Genomic DNA, 17,406 nt, shown 5'->3' with positions numbered 1-17,406 from the left:
TCCTAAAGATCTTTAGGATCTTTCTGGATAATAGATGCTAGATATGTGTCATCAGACATGGCCTGCATCTTTAAAATCAGTATTATGTAGCTCTTATCCAAAAATAAAGCTAATCTTCTGTATAGACATCTCTTGAGTTTGATAGTGTGTGCTCCAGTTGCTAAATCCCCCTGAGTGGGGGACTTAGGTTTCTTTAAAAGTAACCCTGAACACATCTGAATAACCAGTGGAGCAGGTAGTGTTCAGTACAGTACAGTCTGATCACACTGGCTGGTCAGATAACACATAGTGATCATGTTTACTTTTCTTCCTTTTTAGTGGACGGTAGTTGGGAGGTGTGGAGCGAATGGTCAGTCTGCAGCCCAGAATGTGAGCATCTGAGAATTCGGGAATGTACAGCTCCACCTCCAAGAAATGGAGGAAAATTCTGTGAGGGCTTTAGTCAAGAATCTGAGAATTGCACCGAAGGGCTTTGTATTCAAGGTAGGTGACATGACAATGACCCCTCTCATTAACAGTGACCTGAAGGCATTTCCTTCTGAAAAGATGCCCAACTGCAGGGCTCTAGAATGCAACACCATCACTCACATTTAAATCCGTAGGAGGCTCGTGGCTGAAATCCTTACAGATGTTGGAATACATTTTCAGGGAGTTATGTATCTGCCAATTTGAAATTCATTTGACTCTTGACTCTTCGTTATGGCCTGAGGCAAAGCCCCCTGAAGTCAATTATAAGGCTCACTCTGGCTTCAAGGGCCTCTCGATTAGGCCCAAAGTGAATAATTTATCAGGATTTAGGAAGTGTAACCTGTACAGGCCAGGCTCACTTCATATAGACAGCACCAGGTGATTCTGGTGAGCCATGTAAAAATTCTTCGCATGTGTACAGTTTTGCCCCAGTGAGTCACCCAGCAGAAGTGTATCTCACACTATTGGAACATGTCCTTTAGCTTTCCAACTTCTCATGGGATTAAATGGGTGAAGCACCAACATGTGTCTTGTTAGTGCCTTAGATACTTTCGGTCGGATTCAGTTCTCATTTGCACCTTTGCAACTCAGTAAAATTTCAAAGGTGTAACTAAGGGCTGATTTAAACTCTGCATGGTAAGTGTGACTCCCTTGCAACAAGGTCCTGATGCTTTTTGAACATTTGGAAAGCATTTAGCACATTGTGATTGCTGCCATAACAACTAAAGATCCAAGAAAAATCAGGGCTGCAGCTGAAATATCAACCTAGAGGTGCATAACATCCAGGACAGCTGCATATTCTTGAAATAAATGAGAAATTAACAAGTTTATTCCTCTGTTACATTCAATTCCATTTCCATGAAGCAATGTTGTCACCTCATCCCGTTATAGCAATAAAATGGCAGCTTTGGGAACAATCAGGGACTCTAGGACTGAAATAAGTGAATTGAAAAAACAAACAAACCAAGTTTGTTTTATTTTTAAATAGTTTCCTTTGTTTCTGTTTCCATGGAAGTGTCTTCCCCTCCCTCCTTAGTCACAGCAAGACAAGTGGAGAGCTCAGGCTCCAATCTAATCCAGTTAGTGTGGCAGTGTGCTGTGGTGGCTAAAGCACTGGATTGGGAGTCAGGAGACACAGGTTCTATTCCTAGTTCTGCCACTGACCTGCTGGGTAACCCTTCTGTAAAGTGGGGGATAATGACCTTCCTTATGCAAAGTGTTTTGAGAACTGTGGATCTATTGCTTTTTTTAAAACTAAAGGGTTCCTGACATCTGTGTTAGTCACTCAGTGTTTGAACTCACCTTTTATTCACTATAGTTTATAAGCAATTTACTGCAGTTTTATTGGATGATAAAGGGAACGTCTCCCACGTAGGTCCATCCCCTGCAGGGCAACATGCCTTGCACAGAACTGGCACTGGTTGTTGTGGCTACCTGCGGCATTGAGCACTTTCAGACTGCTCTAAATTTGTAGTGTTGCTTCATCACTACATCACTTTATGGCAGCCAAATCCCTCCCTAGTGCAGATCTGCTGAATTCAATGGCATTTACAATCCGGTTCGGATGTGGTGGTCGGCCTGAAGTCTCTAGCTTGCACTGCTTCCCCTTCTCACCACCATGTCTAAAATGCCTCTAACTAGTAGGACATCCTCTCTATATAGGCTCAACATCTGCTAGCTGAATGAGAGAGCAATACTCTGATCTGGTATGGCGGGTTCCACTGGTGTCTTTCTTCCATTAATGCCTACTACTCTACTTAGAAATTCAAAGGAAGAATTAAAGAAAAAAGTATATTGTGCCTAACCAGTTGCACAAAGGTGTACATTCGATGGGAAGAAAGTGGTACCTTTATGGACCCCATCTGGGAAACAGCTCATCTTTCAGCATGAGATTTGGTTACCTTTTATTTTATGGCCATTAGTAACCTTTGTAGGTAGTGAAGCTTAAGATATAAACAGGTTTCAGAGTAACAGCCGTGTTAGTCTGTCTTCGCAAAAAGAAAAGGAGTACTTGTGGCACCTTAGAGACTAACCAATTTATTTGAGCATGAGCTTCTGAGACATTAAATTAACAACCATTAATTGGTTAAGAGGGCATAGGCAGGATTTATGATTTATTTGTTTTCTTGGGTATAAGCAGAATAGTGAGTGAGAATCCGTGGGATACAGAATTCATTCAGCGTTTGAGGCTCAACCTGTGGTGAATGTGAGATGCTCATTGTTCTTTCTCCCTGCTATGCATGAGATGAACACCTTTCCCCACAGACGCTTGCTACGTCCCGCATGCCTTCCTGCGTATTTCTACAATATGCATATTAGTATATCCATTTGAAAATCAATCTCAACCTGTTACCATGGTGTGACTTGTCAGAAGTATGTGCTGAAAGGTGCATACAAGGATGTAACTGTGCACTGCAGCACGTATCCATGTTTATGGCAGTCATGCAGGTGGCCTGCTAGCTATTCTATGGCCCTCATCAGTAGTATCTGGATGTTTCTTACAGAAAGTGTCCCTAAAGGCTGTTGATTTTACTGAAGTTTTGCTAGAAAGGTAAAGGGATCCACTTTCACTTCCGGAAGCTGCAATGATAATTCCCTCCACTTACACTGTGCAGTATAATACCAGTTCCTTGCCTAAAGTGTCCCATGCCATACTTATGCATTAAAGATGGAGGGACAGAGATGCCTCCTAGAGTTATCGTGACAGTGTGGAAAGGAGCTCATTGTCTGAGGGGAGGTTAAATTTGTCAAAAGAGCATATCACAAATATCACTGCTTGATAAATTTACCTGTATTTATTGTGGTAGTTTCATGATCACAGGGCAAGGATACAATCTCCCTGTGGTTTGTACAGGGCCGAGCACAATGGGGCACAGATCCTGACTGGAGCATCTGAGTATTGTTGGATCGTTAATAGTATATGTTATCTGACGGGTCTCTATTGTGCGGCTTTTCCAACATTTCCAAAGGGTTAATTTCCCCTTTCTTAGGCATTCTGGTTCTTTCTGAGCAGTCCATCTAGCTGCAATCTGTAGCCTTGTCTCTGAATGCCCTTGCCAGAAGAGATTTTATTACAATGAACCCTATCATGACTGTCTGCAGTGAATTATCACTTTAATATTGGTTCAAGTGCCTCTTAGATGTTGCAGGAACACAGAAACGTAGGGCTATGCCAGCCAAGTGTCTCCTGAGGACCACACCTGATACTTGATACTGACTCCAGGAGTTTTAAAAAAACATGTCTTCAAAAAATGCACTGGTGGAGCTTTGTGTAGAAGCAGGCAAGAGACTCTCCTCAGACACATTTCTGTGGTCGATGAGGGAGAATCTGTCTCGTATTATATTTGAATTCTATTTCTGGACCTGGCAGCGATACACCCAGTAAACTTGGACTTTTTGCTTAGCCTCTGCACTGTCCCAGTTCTCAAATTTAGGAACAACCACTGAAAACCAGACACATGTCAAGCGGGAATGTTTTACACATCAAAAAACAGAAATCTCTAAGATTCTGCAGAGTGAATCTCACACACTTAGGTACCTCAGTTAATTGACTGAAAACGTGCTCTTTTAGTCCAGTTTCTTTTAATGACCTACCTTTAGCTGTAATGCACTCATCTGCTGCTGTACCCTGTAATATGTCATTCAGACTGGAATCTGTATAGACTGTACCTTTAGAGAAGAGCTTGATTGTAAATCCCATTGGCAGAAACAGAAGGTTCTTGGGGTGTGGGCAGTTCTGAATGGTGCTTTTTACTTAGTCTCATACAAAAGAGAGTTTGACTCTTTCCACTTGTTCCCGCAGCTACAAACCCAGTAGTTTTGGGTCCTGAAGATAAAGCAGATTTCCTTTAGAAGGGATTAGCACCTTTGGTTTTGCAGAGATCTGAGTTGAGGAAATTCCACAATTGTGATTGAAAGCAAAGAAACTTCAGAATGTAAAGAACCTTTTGCCAATCCATCTTCCTTGTCAGTAAACAAATACATAACGATAATATTTTTTTAAAAGTGCTTATGCTTCAAGACACAAGACCACTGATTACAGATGCAGGTACAGTGCAGCAAAGCCACTTTTTCTCTTATTAAATTTAAATGAAAGGTGTCATATTGACAACCCTGGGCGAGACACAAGTCCTCTGTTTATCCACAGAATGGATATGGTACAGCTTTAACTATTTTTGCTTTATTCACTCAACTACCCTGTTAATGTGCCCCAGTGCTTACCAGGAGGAACTCTAGTTCTCAGGGGTAAAAGGAAGTTCATATCCCAGGCCCATTCAGTCCCCAGGCAAGGGGATCAGTGAATGTCATTGATGGGGGTTTTACAACGTGGACAATTATCTAACTGAAAACTGGAAAGAAACGCAGCAGCTCCTTTCACGTGGACTGCCAAAAAGCTGTGATATGGCAACAACATTTGTTCAGTAATGCCCTGGTTTATTTAGTGTATTTTGGTTCGTTTACTTTACTTGGTTTGTAAATTTTCTGGGGCAGGGACCAGCCTCTTGTTTTGTGTTTGTAGAGTGCCTAGCGTAACTGGATCATGGTCCATGCCTGGGGCCCATTGGTGCTACTGCAATACAAATAATAATTTTAGAATGTCTGCCTCATCTGGCTAATTGCATTACAGTAAACAGAAAAAAAATGCATTGCCAAACTTTACTTAAGTGCAATTATTTTTAGGCTATCTTGCCTTTTCCCACAGAATTCTAGTACTTCCATGTGGCTTAACATTTAAAGAGACAGTGACTCTATACACTAAATTTTTTGTATAATTATTTTTCTTGAAAACAACAACACAAACTCTTCTGTCCAGTAATTAACTAAATAGAGTAGGCCTGGGAACAAACCGTTTGTAGCATAGCAAAAATCTTCTGCCTCTGAAGCAGATCGTTTTTTTGCAAAGGGGACTTTGCATGAGTCAAGAGTGCGACGCTGTTGCAAAAAAAAGCAAATGTAATTTTGGGTTGCATTAGCAGAGGCATAGCCTGCAAGTCATGGGAGGTGATAGTACCCCTCTCCTTGACACTGGTTAGGCCTCAGTTGAACTACTGTGTCCAATTTTGGTCACCAGTATATAGAAAGGATGTAGAGAAACTGGAAATGATCCTGAGGTGAGCAACAAAGATGATCAAAGGGATGGAATGGAAGTCATAGGAGCAAAGGCTGAAGGAACTGGGTACGTTTAGTTTGGAAAAAATAAAATTAAAGGGGGACATGATAGTGATTTTCATATACTTGAAAGGCTGCCATAAAAAAAAAAAAGGCAGGACGAGAAGCGCAATGGGGTCAAACTACACTATAGCCGATTGAGATTAAATTTCAGGAAAAACTTCCTAACTGTAAGAACAGTAGGATAATGGAACAAACTGCCTAGGGAAGTACTGAAATCTCCTTCACTGGAAGTTTTCAAAAAGAGGCCGGATAGCCATCTGCCTTGGATGGTTGAGACAACAAATCCTGCATCTTGGCAGGGGATTTGACTAGATGATCCTTGCTGTCCCTTCTAACCTTTATGGGTCTATGATTCTGTGAGTTACAAAGTCTGTAAAATAGTATACACAACAAATTTGAATGAGAAAAGGGGCATTGTGAAATAATTTAGGCTCTAAATGCAAGCTTTATTTAAAAAAGAAAAATTGGGTGGTGATGGGAGAATAAGGTTAAAAACCTTATGTGAGTAATTTTTTTAGAATTTTGAAATATGTGAATGAGTTGGAGGTCTCTTTGTATGCTTGGGGGGAGGAGTTGTTAAATCATTGTTGGGAGCAAGTCACAATAACAATAGTTTCTATTTCATGTATTTCAATGAACACAAGTAAATGAAATTTAACACAGTGTTCGGTGCAGCTTGGACAGTGAAAATGAACGAGCTATTTGAAAAGGATAAATGGGATTAATTGTGAAAAGCAAACTAGATTACTGAAATTAAAAGGAGTCTAAAGTAGAAGACTATTAGGAACATAGGTATTGACATCAAAGTGATATTATTTAAATGAGCAGAATTAAACTCTTGGCTGGCACTGAATAATGCCTAACCTGGAAAAATAAAAATCTATAGTGGGTTGATGTGCATGCAAATCTCTCATTGTATAGATTATGGTTTCTACTCTTTTTGCAAGGAGAAAAAAGAGCTGAGGAAACTAATTGCACATTTCTTTTTGTTGCACACACTAGTGATTGCTCACCCAACATTGGGGTCAGAAACCGGTCCAAAGGTGTTGTACCTGAGGTAGCAAAATTTGGGGGTCAAGTCTGTTCTCAGTATTATCATTCTATGTAAGGAGTAACTGCCCTGAAAGTTGATGATGCTAAGCTGTTGTAAGAGAAAGAAGACTGAAGCCCAATGATTTAAAAGGATTTACTCCAGGTTTATACCAGTGGAGCTGAGATCAGGTCTGGCCCATTATGTGTTTCATTTTTTAAATAGGTTGCTCTCCTGGTTTTGATGGGATGGCAGGTGGTGGGGAGCATGTGTTTGCTCCAAAACTTGAATCTCCATATGTGTTAATTCAATTAGACTGAAATATTAAGTGTCTCTTGTCTCTTTCATCTTGGAGTGTGATGTGGTATTACTCCTTTATGGGTCATGCTGTATGTATATAGTTATGTCAAATTATTTTTAGGGCCATAATTGCTTTCTCAGCAAATAGGAATTGATGCAATTATCCCGTCTGGTTTTTATTTTCCTTCGTGTTCCAATATGTGCCATACCAGCTCTGCTTTACATCCCACAGGGAATTGTGAGGGAAATGCAGTGCAGTGCTGCAGAAAACTAATCTCTTGGAGTTATTTATCTCAGGCACAATTTGTTAACTTTGTTCCTTTCATGAGGCAAAAATAGAAATGAAACATTTCTGTGCTTAACGAGTAAGGACTCTTACAAAGGCAAGGTTGGAAACCCTAAATTGCAGATAGGGATTGCAGATACCAGCAGTTCTTTCTAGGTAGGAAAAGTTCTAATCCTCAGAAAGAATTTTCAGACTTTCATTCATTAAATGAAAATTTCAGTAACCAGTTGGGGGGTTAGGTAGATTTCATGGGAGTCCAGTTCTCAGCTGAAACAACGGTTCTCCAGGAAGTGAAATATTTGAGGCGGAACAAGGAATAAAGTAGCGAATTAAGGACCTTCCCTCCAAAAAAATGAATCCAAACCATGGTAACACACAAACTTTGGACAAACAGTAGTGAATATGGTTTTCTGAAGATGTCTATACTTGTTGCTTACACAGCTCTCATTTAAAATAAGTAAGAGAAGCAAGGCTAAATATTAGCTATTTAAGGGGTCTAAAAACTCTGGCGGGAGACTGAATGATTACAGTAAACTGATAGGGTTAAAATGGGGCTGAATTAGCAGGAAACTATTCCACTGTTCCATCTCACCACTGGAGAATGTCTCTCAAGGGAAGTTTGGAAGCTTTCTTGTGTTGTTTAAAACTAGACTGGATATTATGCTGTGGAGAACCATGCTGCATTGGCAGGGAGGCAGCCTAATAGAAATGTAGGTGCTGGAGATGGGGAACAAAACTAACCTTTCTCTCAAATTCCCTTGACATTTACCAAACTAAACCCATTTTAGATCTTGACGTAAATGTGTTATTCCAGAATTCATTTTTCCCTTTCCATTAGGAGTACAATGCTAGGTTTACACAATGATAACCAGTATGAATGTTGATGATTGAAAGGGCAGTGCAGAATGAGTAAGGCTGGTGTATTAATAGGAGTTCTAAATATAAGTGCATATGAACTTATCAAGTCCTAATTTTTGGTGTCATTTTGATATCCACCACCTGTGTTTTCTGGAGTCTACAGTATGTTTGGCAAATGATTGATCAACCTGTCTTCAGCAATAAAATATTTTTTCTGTTTTCCAAATTCACATGAGTTGCAGATTGTGTTTAACCATTTTGACCATCTGGAAAGTTAAAATTACCTTTTGTTAAATATTTGCATAAATAAGTATGATAGAAGACAATTGTTGGAAAATAATTCCTTGGTCATCTATTCTATTTGACATCAATAGCACAGAATTTTTCAGTATACTAAACCCATAAGTTTTGGGTCCAATCTCCTCTTAAATACTTAGTGTTGGGGGTCTCATCAAGTACCCATATCAAGTTGCCCCATAGCGTGCATGGTAATATACCATACTGTGTGAGTGTGTTTTGGCTGTATTCACAGACCAGTCAGTCATAGCCAACGTGCAAAAATTTCATCTGTTGTCTGTCATGGAACGTGACGTGAAGACATCTATTAATGCCAAATTCATACACGCTAGGTCAGGAGAAGGAGTTTATCATGAAGAACTATGTAGAGTAGTTAGGAGAGACCAGAACAGTTATATTTCAAAAATTGCTAATTGTCAGGGGTACAAAAATGGCCAGTGAGGTCCAGCAATAAGGATGTGACTCTAAAACAAGCTTTCAGATCAACAGCAGCAAATCAATGAAGTATTTGCCAGCTAAATGAAGGTTCATTTCTCCATTTGCACCTAATCTTCTTGCCTAAAAGGACACCAGTTTTTTGTAAAGTAAAGATACAACATGATGGGTAATGCCTGGTTGGCATTACAAGTGCAGAAGCTATGCACTAATCCATTTTCTCTCAGTCTTTAAAAATTAGACAGCAGATTGTCTTCCCCTCATGAACAGAATAAGGCTGGAGTTTTGTGCGGTTTTTTACTACCCCCACCCCACACACACACACGTGTGTTTTTAATTAGAAAAGGTTGCCATGGCATCACCAAGCTTGAGAAAAACAGAGATTGACTTGTGAAAGCAAAAATGACAGATCACTTTGGTTAGAGGCAGTCCTAAGTTTTTGTCAGTTTCTTGTGCATATATTGCTTATTTCAGTGGTCATTCCATACTATTATTCTCTGTTGTATAGTTTCCTTGGTGGGTTTCTATGTAGAATCCAATGAGAAGGAGTGTGTGTGTGTGTGTGTGTTTTATTTTTTATCTATTTGCTTTAAAGTTACATGTTTTATCTTGAAAAAAACATTGGTTTTTTTTTTCCCAGTGCCCACAAAAGCTTGCCAGGTTACAAACTGATGCACTACAAGCATCCTTTGCCAGTGCATCATAAACACCAAAACATTCTGCTTTTCCATACCTCAGACAGCCAGCCATGTTGATTTTGGCCAGATGGCTTCTGGTTCTGCCATTTAGTAGGAGGAGAATACCAAACTCATTTCATTTCTATTCAGATCTACTGTAGATTGCAATCTGTGTTTGCAGAAGGGGTATGTTTGTTTCCATCTCAAATTCAATGACTTGTGGTTCATTCACCATCTATGCACCCAATTTCCCATCATAAAGCTTTTTAAAGGAAAACTGTACCATAGGGGCTCAGCATTTAATTACAGGACATAAAAATGAGTCTTTCAATATGAATAATGGTGGACTTTTGTTCAATCACTGTAGCACTGAACCTTTTTATTGAAAATAAAAATAACGGAAACCACCTCATAACCAGTTTCCTTTCTTTATCATGCATTCAAATGGTCCATCTAGACTGTTATCCTGACTCTGACAATGGCTAATACCAGTTGCTTCAGAGGAAGAAACCCTATAATGGAAAATTATGGAATAGCTCACTTATTGAGAAAGTTTTCCCAATGCCAGGAAGCTAGAGGTAGATTTATACCCATACCATGATTATTTCATACTAGCCAAATATGTCATTTTTAAAATCCTGCTAAGTCCTCAGTTATATCTTGCAGCCATGAATTGCACTATTTAGTTATGTACTGGTTATAAAAAATACTTTAATGAAAGTTACTCATGCAGATAGTCTCTCTGAATTCTATGAGATACTCATATGAGTTAAGGGTGGTAAGAGTGGGCCCTAAATTGCAGTGCTTGCCGTGTGTGTGTGTGTGTGTGAGAGAGAGAGAGAGAGAGAGACCAGCACTATTCTTCATCTAATGAGGAAGTAAGCACAGTAATTTCTAAAATCAGTAAGGAAATTAATAATTAATGTACTGTGTGAATGGCTAATATAATATAGACTGATATACACACACACATGCTTGTATTTGTGTGTGTTGCATATACAGGTACATAAGAATGAATATTAACCATGTATGTACTTTTGATTGTTAAACAAATATTTAACTAATCAGTTTTCCTTTAAATTTTTATTTCATTACATCATCCTTCATTGAGAAATATAGATGATTCTTGACTAACTTCATCTGAGCTCGCCAGGAGTTAGTTAAGAGTAGGGGTGTGTGTGTGTGTAAGTGTAAAATAACCAAGAGAGGTAACAAAGAAACTAAAACAACCAACTGAGAAATAACTGGAAAGAAATACCTTGGAAGAGATTTCTTTTAAATGATGAAGGAAAATATATGGACAACATAAAAAATTCATATTGTCAGCAAACAAGGAGAAAACTTTTCATTTATAGAGCAAGACAGAAAGTGATGTGGGAAATAGATACACTCCATGTAAATTTATTAAGTGCAACTTTGTGTCTCTCTCTCTCTCTCTCTCTTTCTCTCTCTTTTAGATAAAAAACTTCTTCATGAAATAAAACCCCAAAGTAAGTTGTTTTTTGTCTTGTAATTTTTTTTTCATTTTCTCTTTCATTCTGCTTTATTTGTTTAGGAGCTAAATAAAACAAAGTTATATGAAAGGCAAATGGATTAACAAAAGTCTCTTCTTAGTAATCATAGATTTTAGATTAAATATAAAAAAGTGACTATTCTTCAGCAGTTATGAATCAAATTGTGGGCCATTTCTGCAGTAATGCTTATCTTAGAATTGCTCTCTTGAGGTCTGTTGTGGTTTTATGATTAAAACAGGACCAGATGAAAAATTTCTATATAAACAAAAGGTTTTGCCCAACCAGCTGAAATTCCCTTTTTACAAAAACACCCCCAAATGTCCAGAATTTCAGTGAAGACATTTTGATTATATTTTTGACCTAATTATGTTGTGGGGAAAAATCTATTTTCTGAGAAGCACTAGTTCTGTGTCTGAATGTGTGAACATTTCTTTGAATTCTTCTGGTGAAAGATTCCCTATGAGTGCATATTATTTATTTGAAATTCCCAGACATGAAGGCCATGTTTTATAAGGATCCTAAGTGAATTAGGCACTTAAATCCCATTTAAAATTCACTGAGGTTTGGCCATCTAACTATTTGGCAATCTTTTGGAAATCCCAGCCCAAGGTATATATTCTTAGGAATACATGCAGTAGGCTTTAGATGTCAAATTGACAGTTAATTTTCATGGGGTTTTATAATGGGAAGTTCAGTAAACACAGTTCAGAGTATTTTGCTATGTTAAAAAACAGGGATTTATCACCAAAATTATTCTTTCATAATGCATCTCGTCCACTGATACTTATAATATCCACACAGATTGAGGATGTATAACTTAGTTTCAAAAATGTGATGCAATAAAAGTAATAATAAAGAAGAATAATTATCCTCCTAAATAGCTGCACCTCTTGGCAGGCTGAAGGAACTTGGCCTTCAGTTTCTCATCTTGTAACACATTGGAGTTCTGTGGGTGTCCTACATATAACGATCGTTATTACATTTTATTGCTTGCGTTGTGCAGAGTCCTTGAATAAGAGCATTTCCCCTGTGCCTTTTCCAATTATGAAATATTTCTATGGATATTCAAAATCAAAAGCAAACTGTAAAACATTCCATGGTTGGCTTGCATTATCATGCCCTTCTAAATTTGTCTTAATGGGACCATCCCCGTTCTGCCCTGAACTACTCTTTTATTTTGTAACTTATCTTGAGCAACTGTCGCATTTTCATCTATGCACCTCCTACTTAATTATTGGATCCTAAAAGTGAATCCGTCAAACAGCTTTAATTTCTGATTTATTAAAAATAAAACCTTAATGGAGTCCATTTGAGTGCATGAGGCTCCTAGGGGAATTAAATGGTGTTTCCTTAATCTGTGAGGCTAGAAGTACATTATATAAATACAGCTTGTTGCTGTTCATTGAAAACAGGGGCTTAGTTTAAGACTACATGAATCATCACTGATGTGAAATCAATCAATTATGAAGATAATTAAGAAACAACCTGTTCTGCGAAATAGCCTTATGCATGGTTCTCTGGCTTTGACTGGTTTCATATCTGTTAAGACTTTCACGTGCTCAAAGAATGATTGTATGGAGAGAGATTTCCAGAGGCTGGAGGGTACAAAAAGATAGCAAAGTGAAGGGAGACGGAGAATAAAAGCTAGAGAAATCTTTGATATCTCCTAACAAACTGTAATGGCAAACTGGAGGAAATGTGTGCCCTCTATGGCTCGTGGAAAGCACTTTATTGTAAATGAGATAATTTAATCAATTACATTTCCTAATGTACTAAACCAAATGTTTCATTTTCTGCTCGTGCACATCTTAAATTATCTTCAGGTGCTTTATGAAACTTAATCATAGTTAATAGAAACTTCATTACCATCAAATATGCTTTCAATAAATGTTGTGTAACAGTGTCAGGAGATGGAGTGAAATATTAGTTATGATTACCACAAACACATACCCTGGAACAAAATCACAGAAACTTATTGCTTTAAGAAAGTCACTGCCTCCTCTGGGTCAGGAGGATGCAGTTCATTAAATAATAATTGGTTGACTTCAAGTGTTCTTTTCAGTTGAATCGCATCTGGAAAAAAACACAAAGTACCAAAGCAAAAAAAAAAAAAATCCACAGTTCCTTTTTCTTGAATCTCCATTCTCCCAAAGGAAAGAAAAATTCTGCATAAAAGGTGAGAATGGAAAAAGAGATCAAAGTGTGGTTTTTTTCATTTTCATTTGTTATTTGGAAACAAATAATAGTGCTGTGAATAGAAATGAATGAATAAACACATCTTTTTATAAGCAGCATTTTCCCTTGGAACAAAATTAGTACCATTTTGCTTCTTTAAATTGTCATACTTAGTGAATTCTTTTCTTCCCCCCCTGAATCTCAACTGTTTGTAGGTTTCAGAGTAACAGCCGTGTTAGTCTGTATTCGCAAAAAGAAAAGGAGTACTTGTGGCACCTTAGAGACTAACCAATTTATTTGAGCATGAGCTTTTGTGAGCTACAGCTCACTTTTTGCTGTTATGTCTTTTCATCCCCGACTAAGAAATAGTTGTGTGAATACCTGAGTATCATTTTCAGGTCATCTCTTAAAAAAAAACACCAAACAAACAAACAAACCAGAACACTGAATATCTTATTAAAGATAAGGAATCCTAGAAATAAACCTTATACCAAGAAGAGAACCATCAAATTTAGGTCCCAGTTGTGTTTTTAAAAATATATATTTTTCATTAATGTAAATTGTTTTTGTTTTTCTAATGCTGTTGGGTTTTTTCCCCCAAAAAAAAGAGTATTTGAATATTCTCCTCAGCACTTGTAATCCAGACATGGCAGTCTTGTGCTGAAACCAAAAATGAAACTGACTGATCTATTTTATTGTCTAAGATGAGTGGAAAATGAGAATGTAAATTATCTAAGTAAATTTGTTTGAATAATGTAAGAATTAAGAATTATGAATTACTATTAGTAACATAGCTGAGAGATTTTCTTAATGATTTTTACCCCAACAGTGTTTAAAATGTGACAACTTTTTAAAATATTCTCAGTTTTACATATCCTGTTTTGACAGTGAAGAATAACTTCTGAATTCCTGCACTATACGTCTATTGCCACCTGTACGCCTCTGGCAGCTGCGGATTTTTATTATTAGTGGGGGTATGCATGTTTAGATCAGAATTTAACCTATTTGTAAAGGAGGAGGGAACAAATGAAGATTTTCCACTTTTTTCTGTATAAAAGGGATACTTTTTACAAAGTTTATATGTTTAAGACAACTACTGGATAGGTCAACGTAGCTCCCAAAAGGACGGGAATGTGGAGGTGGGGAGCTCAAACACTTGTTAACTGATTACTTCTACCCTCTGGGATATATACCATTCCAGGATGTTTCATAATAAACAACACATCTCCTGGCTTACCCAACGTACCATTTATCCACAAAAGTTGTCAGGAATAGAGTATCAGAGTTAATTATCTAACAACAAAGATTGCTTAGGGACACATAAGTGAGAAGAAATTGAAACGTAGTTGATTTGTAGACTTCCTTTTTTGTACCCTGGTGTTAGAGATTGAAACTGAGGAAAGAAGGTTACTTTTGTGGTTAATGGCAGGGACTCAGGAGATCTGGGTTCAATTCCAGGTTCTACCACTGTGTGACATTGGGCAAGTCGCATGATTTCTCTGTGCCTCAGTTCCCCATCTGTAAAAATGGGATAATGATACCTCCTTTGTTGGTCTTGTCTATTTGGATTGTCAGATTTTTAGGGCAGGGAATGTCTCTTACTCTCTTTATGTATGTCACCTACCATACTGGGGAGGGGGAGAGGGTGCTGATAATGACTGAGCCTCTCGGCACCAACATAATTCATATTAAAATGGACTCAAAACTCCATTGTAAATTTTATAGCATGACAAACTTTCCAAGAAATGGTGTGAGCAGAATTTGAAACATTTTCATTGTAGTTATGGCAAAAGTTTGGGCAAATCATGGGTCAAAACTGGGTACTTGCCTAAGACCATATGCCATAATTACAGTGGTGGTTTGCAAACATTGACCATTGAATAGCAGGTTAAAGCTTCCCTCCATTTCCTGTTCTGTATGACAACTGCCAACAAATGCTAACTTCTCCAATCACGCGAGGAAAGAAAGCCAACCCATTTCCTAACACAGCAAGAGCATCAATTTCTGTTTGTGTAGAAAGAAAAATTTAGTAGAAATAAAAGAATCAAATGTTTTAAAGATACCACATGTTCATTATAAAATTATTTCCAGGTATTTTTAAACCTTATGTGGGTTTGGGTTTGATTTCACCCAAAATTTAAAAAAAATAAAGTTTCAAGAAAAAAAAAAGTCAGGGGTCAATTTGGTGATTTTGTTTTGTTTTTAAACTGTGTGACAACCTGTGCCACAAGATGGACTAACTGGGATCTCTGACTAAGATTAATGATTATTTTCTTTGTAAACTACAAAATCTGTTAAGAAACATCATGACCTTAAGGATGACTAAAGTCATCCTGATATTCTGTGATTCTATGATTCTTTGTTTTGATCATTTCCTATTCCTTTCCACATCTGTTCTTAAGCATCTCTATAGCTGATCTATTCTTAGTCATAGAGATATTCTCCTCCATCTGCATCAGTAAAATATTACCCAGGGAAGAAGCTGACCAAAGATTGCTAACAATCTGGAGCTGTGTTTCCAGAAATATTTTTCTTTCTTCTTTTTTTAGAACCCAGGAGCTCCTGAAATATCCCTTTTTCCCCTTTGCCATCATCTAAATATGAAAACATACATGCTCTGTCTCTTTCTCTTTCTACTGTTGGTCAAAAACTTCAACCAGTGCTAATGACTTATACAGTAACATGTGAGCTTTATTTCTAATGAGCTACTTGGAAAAGCAATATCCCCCCCCCCAAAATATTAAAATTGTAAAAATAAATATGATTTGTATTTTTACAAATAAAATGGCTTTTCAACTAAACAGAATTTTTTTGCGAAAGAAATCTAGTTCTGATTTTAACAGCCCCCCACCCCACCCTCCACACACATACAAAATCAAGAAAAGTGTAGACAAGAATAATTTGACCATCTCTTGTTTCTAAATGTTCTTTTTTAAAAAGTCCCATTTTGTGGCACATTGTCAAACCAATGACAGCACAGGCTAAACATGGTCAGATTGTACCCTGAGGTTGCTCTGTTTGGCAGCTCAGATTCTTACACCACTACCATACCCAATTTTGAAGCAGCACTGAAAAATCCAATCTTAATGCTTAATGAGAGAGGCATGTCCAGCATCAAAGATCAGTCCAAGCAGAAAGACACTAAACTCCAAGGGCTTTGGCAAAGAACTAGAGAACAAACTGTACACAGAAGTCGCTCACTTTAAGTTCCTTCAATGTGTCCTGGCCCTCTCCAGGAGCTAGAACTCTGACTTCAACTCAGAAGAGAGACACTGTTCCCCTCACAGCAACCAGCAATGGGCTTTGATGCAACTCCCTTCCTGGAAGAACTCCTTCAGAAGAGCCTCAGTCAAGAAGATACTGCCCCAAGCCTTATCCCAACAGAAACTAGGTACCAAAAAAACCTACCCTCCAGAACTTGTGCTGCAGAGGCAATTTAATTAGCTAGAAATGATGATCTACAAGTAAGACTGTTGAAGGTTACTTTCATGAATAACTGAGTGTACTCCATATATCGTCAACATTATGTCATAGCCTACGTCTCCCCTGCCACCACAATCGGCCTTCTTTTGCATGTGGACACTCTGACCCAAAAGAAAATTATGTTTTGTGCAAGGGGCATTAAGTTATGAAAGTCAAACAAAGGTGCGAAATATCAGAGGGGTAGCCGTGTTAGTCTGTATCCACAAAAACAACGGGGAGTTCGGTGGCACCTTAAAGACAAACAGATTTATTTGGGCATAAGCTTTCATGGGTAAAAAAAACCCACTTCTTCAGACGCATGGAGTGAAAATTACAGATGCAAGCATAAATCTATATTGGCACATGAAGAGAAGGGAGTTACTTTACAAGTAGAAAACCAATGTTGAATGCCAATTCAGTCAAGGTGGATGTGGTCCACTCCCAATAATTGATGAGAAGTGTCAATACCAAGAGAGGGAAAATTGCTTTTGTAGTGAGCCAGCAAATTTTCAAAACAAAGGTGGCATCTGATACAAATACAATAAATGAATGATCATGTCAGGACATTAAACTCTACAAAGACCTTGATTTTTTTTTTATTTGTGTTATAGTGTTTAAGTTTGCTCAATACATCACTTTGCATCTACAATATCCCTTGTGGAGCTGGATGTTGAAAGTCCCAGAAACTATTAGCCACCCAGAGTAGGAGAAATGCCTTCATACAACAGATCT

The 17,406-nt window shown here is 37.9% G+C and overlaps 1 protein-coding gene across 7 annotated transcripts in view; it reads left to right on the top strand.

The window, feature by feature from the left end:
* Positions 1-17,406, top strand: part of UNC5D (unc-5 netrin receptor D) — a 285,175-nt gene that overhangs the window by 214,513 nt on the left and 53,256 nt on the right. For 5 of the 7 annotated variants that reach the window (XM_073325004.2, XM_073324999.2, XM_073325001.2 and 2 more), the window contains 2 exons: positions 319-483; positions 10,981-11,013. In XM_073325004.2, the coding sequence (XP_073181105.1) occupies positions 319-483; positions 10,981-11,013 (198 nt within the window). The remainder of the gene's footprint in view (positions 1-318; positions 484-10,980; positions 11,014-17,406) is intronic. The other 2 variants (XM_073325005.2, XM_073325000.2) reach the window with 1 other exon arrangement.

This window comes from Lepidochelys kempii, chromosome 26 (assembly GCF_965140285.1).
Source record: "Lepidochelys kempii isolate rLepKem1 chromosome 26, rLepKem1.hap1, whole genome shotgun sequence".
Taxonomy (NCBI): Eukaryota; Metazoa; Chordata; order Testudines; family Cheloniidae; genus Lepidochelys; species Lepidochelys kempii.
Note: the sequence above shows the minus strand (reverse complement) of the source record. Positions and strands in the feature narration are given on the sequence as shown.